Source organism: Aricia agestis, chromosome 10, assembly GCF_905147365.1.
Source record: "Aricia agestis chromosome 10, ilAriAges1.1, whole genome shotgun sequence".
NCBI classification, from domain to species: domain Eukaryota; kingdom Metazoa; phylum Arthropoda; class Insecta; order Lepidoptera; family Lycaenidae; genus Aricia; species Aricia agestis.
Genome location: NC_056415.1, coordinates 8972234 through 8980574, shown reverse-complemented (window position 1 = coordinate 8980574; position 8341 = coordinate 8972234). Strand labels below are relative to the sequence as shown.

At 35.9% G+C, this 8341-nt stretch overlaps 1 protein-coding gene across 1 annotated transcript; it reads right to left on the bottom strand.

Annotated features, from left to right (window-relative positions):
• Nucleotides 1-6284: 6284 nt before the first annotated feature.
• LOC121731189 (endocuticle structural glycoprotein SgAbd-1-like) lies at nucleotides 6285-7742 on the bottom strand. The gene is made up of 4 exons (XM_042120545.1): nucleotides 7734-7742; nucleotides 7037-7623; nucleotides 6786-6960; nucleotides 6285-6392 (listed from the first exon to the last, which is right to left on the bottom strand). Exons 1-4 carry the CDS (start codon nucleotides 7740-7742, stop codon nucleotides 6285-6287), a joined length of 879 nt encoding a protein of 292 aa, XP_041976479.1.
• Between the last annotated feature and the right edge of the window lie 599 nt (nucleotides 7743-8341).

Here is an 8341-nt window from a genome sequence, read left to right as displayed (position 1 = left end):
GCTCTTTGCGTCAAACTCGACCCTTGATGACCTTGGGATAAAAACCGCTGACCATACCACAATGCAGGGGCATCATGTCAGATATTAGGTTACATCAGCGCCCAAAGTGAATAGCCCCGCGTGCCCTTGATATCCAAAAGTCGAGTGGGCCTGACGGAAACCCTCCTATTGTGTTGAAAAAGTGTGCTTTGGAGTTGGCTCTGGTCTTAACGCATCGTTTTCGGTTCTCCTACCCTTCTGGCATTGTTCCAGCTTCTTAGATGACAGTTTTAGTGGACCCGATCCCCAAAAAAAGGTGACTGCTCAAATCCTTCCAACTACGAACCAATTGCTAAAACCTCCTTCTTCTCGAAGATAATGGAATCCATTATCAGCTCTTTTAATACTTGGGCGGCCAGACATTACTAAGCGACAAACACGACAAACAGTACAGGTTCCGAAAGGGTCGCTTGGCTGGTTATCTCTTGGCGTACCAAACTCATCGTTGGGCTCAGGTGATTGTATGGAGAGGAAAGGCATTGGCTGTTAGTTTGGATATTGTGAAGGCCTTTGATCGGGTTTGGCTTAAAGCGCTGCTATCAAAGCTTCCATCATAATAATATGGGTTTCCCGAGAATTTATGCAAATAGGTCACAAGTTTTTTGGCAGATCAATGACATGCTACAGACCAACGGCATTTATTGTTATGCAGATGATAGTACAGGTGATGCCCTATGTACCGGCTTCCACCATATTTCTCGGTTAAATGTCATTGACAGTCGAAACGAACTTATGTCTCAAATAGAGAATTCACAGGAGAAAGTTTCTGAATGGGGTAGATGACACTTAGTCCAATTCAACCCCACCAATTCTGCCCGTTCACAACTAAAAAGTCACCAATGGTCGTATATCATCGTTTTCAGGGCACCTGTTTAACAATCCCCTCCTAGCATTGAAATACTTGGAGTAAACATATCGAGCGAAGCCCAGTTCCGATGTCATCTAGAGGATGATGCCAAGCAAGCCTCGAAAAATCTTGGTGTTCTTAACAGGCGAGACAGTGTTTCAGTCTGGACCAATGACTGCAACTCTACAAGATGCAGGTTTGGCCTCATATGAAATATCTTATTCCTGATAAAAAAGAAATAATTAATAAGCTAAGTTCTGATCACTGTGGACAAATAGCTTCTTTTAATATGAAATGTGACAGTGACGCGAAGAAAAATCTTGTGTTTATTCCTGTGACCACAAAACGTATTGAGCAATTTAGAAGTAAATTAAATTCAAATATCCATTTATTGGATAGGTCACATAGCTCTGATGAAGCTTTTAATAAATTATTTAAGGTGATAATAACTCAATTTAATTCAATGTTTACTTCTAAAACAGTTAGAAACAGTAATAAAAAAACTAAATTTATTGAATGGGCAACAAAGGGGATTAAAATTAGTAGAAAAAGATTATATGAACTACGAGTATATGATGAAAGGTGTATTTACAATAGTGAAGTATTTAAAGCATATGTTAAAAACTACTCAAAAACCTTTAGAAAAGTTTGCAAAGCTGCTAAAGCCCTGTACATAAAAAACAAAATTAAACACTCTAAAAATAAAATAAAAACAACATGGCAGGTTATAGCTGGTGAGACTGGAAATGTATCCTGTCGCAGCTCTGATTTTGAACTATACTTTGAAAATAAAAATATTACTAATGATCAAGAAGTTGCGACGGTCTTTGAAAAGTTTTTTGCTGACATTCCGGTCTCAACGACTAAAAATTTAAATTCTACACCTGAAGCTGCCGAAAAGCTACTCAGAGACAATGTAAAGGAGTGTGATGTCAATTTTAAGTTTAGAGAAATTAACCCCAGAGATATTATTGATACCTTTAAATTGTTGAATATTAAAAATACTGCAGATCTCTGGGGCATGTCTACAAAAATTATTAAATCAATAATTGATATCGTAGCTCCTCATTTAGCAATGATTTTTAATAACTGCATAAAAAATTGTGTTTTTCCTGACTTGATGAAGCATAGCAAGATTGTTCCTTTATTTAAAGCCGGGACTAAATCGGATCCCACTAATTTCAGGCCTATATCGATTCTACCGACCTTTAGTAAAATATTTGAAAAAAATATTTTAAAACAATTACTAGTGCATTTTAATTCAAATAATTTGCTGCACGATAACTAATACGGATTTACTAAGGGTCGATCCACAACGGATGCTGGTATAGGACTTCTTTGTAGTATTTTTGAAGCTTGGGAGGAGTCGCAGGATGCCTTAGGTGTGTTTTGCGATCTCTCCAAAGCCTTCGATTGTGTTGAGCATGCTACATTGATCAGGAAACTGCGCCACTACGGCATAAAGGACTCTGCTCTCAGCCTTTTGACTTCTTACCTTAAAAATAGGACTCAAAGGGTTGAAGTAAATAGTAAAAGGTCCAATGGAACCAAAATAGAATTAGGTGTCCCACAGGGATCTATCTTAGGCCCATTTCTTTTTCTCATCTATATAAATGACTTACCTTATCTAGTAAAGGATAATAATAATGAGATAGTGCTTTTTGCTGATGACACTTCACTTATTTTTAAAGTGAAGCGACAACAGTCGAACTACGACGAGGTAAACAGTTCTCTCTCAAAAATAGTACATTGGTTTAATGTTAATAACTTACTTTTAAATTCTAGTAAAACTAAATGTAGAAAGTTTACTTTGCCCAATGTTAGGCAAGTCCAAACCAATGTGCTATTAAATGATGAGAAGATGAATTTGGTAGATAACACTGTATTCCTAGGTATTACACTTGATAGTAAATTACAGTGGGGTCCTCACATTGCTAATCTAGCAGGTAGGCTCAGTTCTGCAGCATATGCAGTCAGAAAAATTAGAGAAATTTCTGACGAAGACACGGCACGATTAGTATATTTTAGTTATTTTCATAGTAGGATGTCATATGGAATCCTTTTATGGGGAAACGCTGCCGACATTAATACAATATTCGTGCTGCAGAAGCGAGCCATACGTTCTATTTATAAAATGTCTGCTTTAGAATCTCTGAGAGATAAATTTAAAGAAATTGGTATTCTAACTGTTGCTTCTCAATACATTTTGGATAATGTAATATATGTTAGAAAAAATATAAATAAATTTAAAGTTAAAAGTGACATTCACTGTAGAAATACTAGAAATAAGCACAAGCTGGACATGCCAGTGATCAGACTTAGTAAAGTCAGTAAATCTTTTAAAGGTCAATGTATACGCCTTTACAATAAAATCCCAGAAAACGTTCAAAATCTTTCCATTAATAAATTTAAAAAAGTAGTCAAAGAGCGTTTGTGTGCCAAAGCTTATTATAAGGTCAATGATTTCATAGAAGATGGCACATCTTGGGAGTAGGATGGCTTCTTGCAAGGCTACTTCTACATTATTATATTATGACTTACAATTATGTATGTTGACATTGTATATAATATTAAGTTACAAAATTGTAAACTTTATTTTAAAAGAATAATTTTTCTCTCACTTTTTTGGTAAAAAGTGGAACCCGTGCGAGTTTCTTACGCCGGTTCTTCTCGCCGGGGTAGTTCCCGAACCGGTGGTAGGCATCAGGTAGACATTCTGAAAAAATTTGATTCAAATTTACTCAGAAATAAAACATTTTTTATTTTATTATTTTTTATTATATTTTTTACCGTTCTAATCTCTGGGCAGGGACCCCAAAATACCAACTAATCCCTTTGTATCGTATCCAACAAAGGGCCGCTCGAATTGTTGACTGCCATTATGTTTCAAACAGGCTGAACCCCTTGGAATTACGCCGAGATGTAAATAGCTTCACTCTGTATCCTCAGTCAGTTGTATTACGGGGAGTGCTCTGAGGAATTGTTTGGAATCATACCTCCTGCAACTTTTCGCCATCGTTCCACGTGAAAAATATACCATCCTCATAACTTTGATAAATGGCAGTCTTCAGCAGTCAGCAGTATTTCCGGACCTATACGACCTGCAAACCTTCAAGAAGAGAGCGTATTCCCTCTTAAAAAGACCGGCAACTCACCAGCAGCTCTTTTGATAAACTTTACAATAGCTATTCGAATAACCTTTAAGAAAACAGAGAAGACAAGAGAAGTTAGTAAAAGATAATAGAATAGCTGTGATTATTAAATTCAAAGTTTCGTCATCTGCAATGAGGAATTACTCATAGAAGTCGCTTGCATTTTTACACGAATAATTGTGCAAGAGTTATAACCCAAAGGAAAGGATAGACACGTGCGCCAGATTGTTTTAACACGTTTATTCTGGTGAACTCAAATAAACAAAATAATCTGCAATAAGCGCATGTTTTATTATTAATGTGATATATGTTATTATTTTTTCTGTACAATAAAGGTCTACATTGCTATAAAATCGTTATTTTAAGTCAAAAAAAAAACAAAAAATTTACATAGGTGTATCATAGGCCATGAAAATCAAAAAAAATTTTTGGGTAAGAGCTCTTGCACGTTTATTCGTTGGGGCCATTGATATGTAAACATTATTAGCTATTTCTTACGGGTTTCCGAGCAATCACCTGATAATTGCAAGAATTCGTAAATTACTTCAATGCAATAATATATACAATATACATAATCTTTATATATAAAACTCAAAGGTGACTGACTGACATGGTGATCTATCAACGCACAGCCCAAACCACTGGACGGATCGGGCTCCGGAACCCCCCCCCCCCCCCCCCCTCCTGGAAATGTAGTCGCATCGTTAGTGTTGAATTTGAAAAGGGGCATACATACGACCACGGCTATCTTTTAAACATTTCCATATTCCAATTGTTTTCTTGTTTCGTACTTTTTAGAGCGTATTTTAGTAGTCGGGTTTTGGTTATCAAAACTTTATTTTTATTTAATTTGACTTAACAATAAAATTTATTTTAATTACCTTTTGTAACTTCATAATTTTGAGTTTGGTATCAGCTTAACCAACTTAAAAAAGGCTAGAGCTTTCCAAAAAAACTTTATCAATACCTTAACCTTGAAACCTAATAGCAAATGAAAATGTTTATAAGTATAATACTGTTGCTGTCTTTATACTGGATTATAAGTGTAACAAGAAAAGAGCGTCTCTTGTAAAGTTGTGTACTGCGCTTACATTAAAAAAAAATTTATAGATAAATCAAAGCTGATTTCAGTGAAATCGGCGACTTTAATTGAAACCTGTACAATAATATCTTTTATTTCACATTATGACCTATTATATCATATCTTTTGCAAAAATTATTAAAAATTTTAGGGGTCCCCATAGGTACAACTGAAACATTTTTTTTTCATTTAATCTATGCGTGTGTGGTATCTATGAATAGGTCTTCTAAAATCATAAAGTAGATAAGACATGATAAGTCTAAAAATATATATTATGATGTACATTACTATAAAAACTACCAACGAAAATTGGTTTGAACGAGATCTAGCAAGTAGTTTTTTTTAAACGTCATATATCGTAAACCTTAAACCACCAAAAAAAAATCATCTAACCTGTGCGTGTGGGGTATCTATGAATAGGTATTTAAAACTCATATTGAAGTTTCTTATATAACGAAAATTGGGTTGAACGAGATCCAGCTAGTAGTTTTTTTTATACGTCATAAATTTCATTAAATCAACTGAAATATAAAAATAAATCAAAAATCTTTTAATTTCATAAAAATAAACCTTATTGCTGCTGCGGAACCCTTCCCATGAAGGGTTCCGCAGCAGCAATAAGGTTTATTTTCGATATCCAATAATGCGAGTCCGATTCGCACTTCTTTCTTTCTGGTATAAAAATATTTCTAATTGCATTTTGTGGGAACGTTTTTTATGTAAAATCTTTGAGTGATAGCCAATTTGAAAAGAAAGAGTATAATTGTAATTATTTTTATTAAATTGTCCTAATTTTAATTTTTTGAATCTTTTTTTAATATTTGAATCTATTTTACTTTCAGTTGTAAATTATTCTAAAGACTGTACAACAGAATAACCAAATAATATTACCTCTATATTATCGTTCTAAAAAAGTGCAACAGATAATAATTAAGTATATTATTCTTTTGAAAAATACACTTTTTCACTTCTAAATACAACACACTTTATTATACAAAGAACAGGCTGAAGTAAAACAACAAAATAAATTAATGACTATTTCGTTTTATTTTAGTTTGTACATAGGCGTCGATGTATAAAATGCATTTCAACCATAGGTTGAGTATCATTAAATAAATTAATACTAATCTTCTTTTTCAGGGTATTGATGTAGTAACTTCAGTATTTACTGGGCGGAGACTTGGGCGGCGGAGAGGGGGGCGCTTCTCGCGATGTACTCCAGGGAGCGGGCGATCAGTGCAGGGATAGCTGGGGGCTGGGGGATGGCGTCACCCTGAAAAAAATATTAAAAAAATAGTATGAACATTTACCATTCCTGTGAATTAAGCCTGCATTAGGTAGAACAAACTACACCTTCGTTGGCAGACATCTTTTTACTGGCACATTACTTTTTGTTTCAATACTCGGAATGTCAGTGATACGATTCCTGTAGTTTAAAATATGTATAAATTACCGATAATTAGGTGTTGTACCTTATTATTTTTGCGTCAGAGCTATAAATTTTTTTATGAGTAAATGATAAAATAAATATTTGTCTTTCTCCAATAAGTAGATTCGAACAATCCTTTTAGAAATACGATAAAAGTGAGATTACAAAATTTGCTTTAGGCTTCGCATTTGCTTAAAAATATTGAAATATTATATTAATCTGGGTAAGTAAACTTACGCTGGGCTGGTATCCGTTCTCGTCAGCGACGTAAGTGATCTGGACAACCTGGCCCTCGGGGCTGGTCCAGGCAAAGGAACCTTGGGCGACGACGGGGGAGACGGCGTCTTCACCAGAGTAGAAGGAGCGGGGAGCACCTTCTTCTTGGGCAGCAATACCGTTGCTGGTTTGGAAGCTGCAGACGAAAATAACGTGAAAAGCTGATTCTCAAGTAAAAAAAAAACAAAGATAAATATGGAATGAGGACTTACGCGTATCTGAAAGCACCGTCGGGGTTGATGTCACTTTCGTAGGAGATGATGTCAGCTACGGGACCCTCCGAGTAGTACTTGGAGACGAGAGCTGGGGCAGCGACGGCGGCTGGGGCGACTGAGGCGTACACGGGTTTAAGGGGGGCAACAGAGGGGGCAGCAGATGGGGCGGCAGAGGGAGCGGCAGAGGGAGCGGCAGAGGGGGCGGCAGAGGGAGCAGCAGAGGGAGCGGCAGAGGGGGCAGGGGAGGCAGATGGAGCTGGAGAAGCTTCAACGGCAGCGGGGACGATCACAGCTGGGGCAGCGGTAGAGGAGAGGAACTTGAAGGGCGCGAAGGTGGCACGAGAGGGGGCGACGGTGGAGGGAGCAGCGGTGGAAGAGAAGAAGTAGCTGGGGAAGGGAGTGGAGCTAGGCCTGAACTGGTTCTGGTACTGGTAACGGTTGTTGTAGTTGCCGTTGTAGTTGTTGTATCTGTTGTAGTTGTTGTATCTGTTGTTGTAGTTGTTGTATCTGCTCTGTTCCGGGACGTATTGTCCGTTGTTGAACTGGGCGGCGGCAACAGCCAGCACGCATGCGAAAACTATTACCTGTAAAGACAAGAACGATTAATTGAATTGCACTCGACTAATTGTATTTCATTTATTTATTCACTCAATAAAATCACATATTTTATTATTTGTTATATATTTTTACTCACGGAGTTCATGTTTACTATGATTGCCCAGCTACGATGAACTAGTTCGAATGCTGACAAAAAACCCGCACCGGCTTATATATTAGAAGATGAACCACCCACTAAAACGTCAAATTGCAATAACATTAACATATCTCACAGTGAACGATATGTCTTAATACAACGGCGTTAGCGGTGTATTCGTATCACATGTATAATATTATTATATTAATAATAATTATATTATTATTATGAAGGTCATATTTTTGAACTTTATGAATAATATGAGATATGAGATAACTGTTATGACATTCAGGTTTTTCAGTTAAAGAACTTTTGATTGTTATTTACTTGTCACATCACATGTTATGGTTTTTAATGAATTACTGTTTACCTGATATTAACATTACATAATTTAAAATAAACAATTATTGTGTTAATTTTTTGTAAATAAAAAAAAATACATAATAATATTACTTTTATTGTATAAGCATATTTGCCCATTGTATAATATTTCTTTTGGATTTTGAAAGGTAAGTTTTTTTTGTAATACTATCTATATTTTTAGTAACGTTAATCATTACTTCTGAAATTCAGCCGATATTTCATTACAATTATGTATTTATTATCAA

Excerpts from the sequence above, each read along its gene's own strand:
- LOC121731189 (XM_042120545.1), bottom strand. Across the intron at positions 6,961-7,036 it reads GACGGTGCTTTCAGATACGC|CTTCCAAACCAGCAACGGTA; the intron begins GTAAGTCCTCAT and ends TTTCGTCTGCAG. Across the intron at positions 6,393-6,785 it reads AGAACGGATACCAGCCCAGC|GGTGACGCCATCCCCCAGCC; the intron begins GTAAGTTTACTT and ends TATTTTTTTCAG.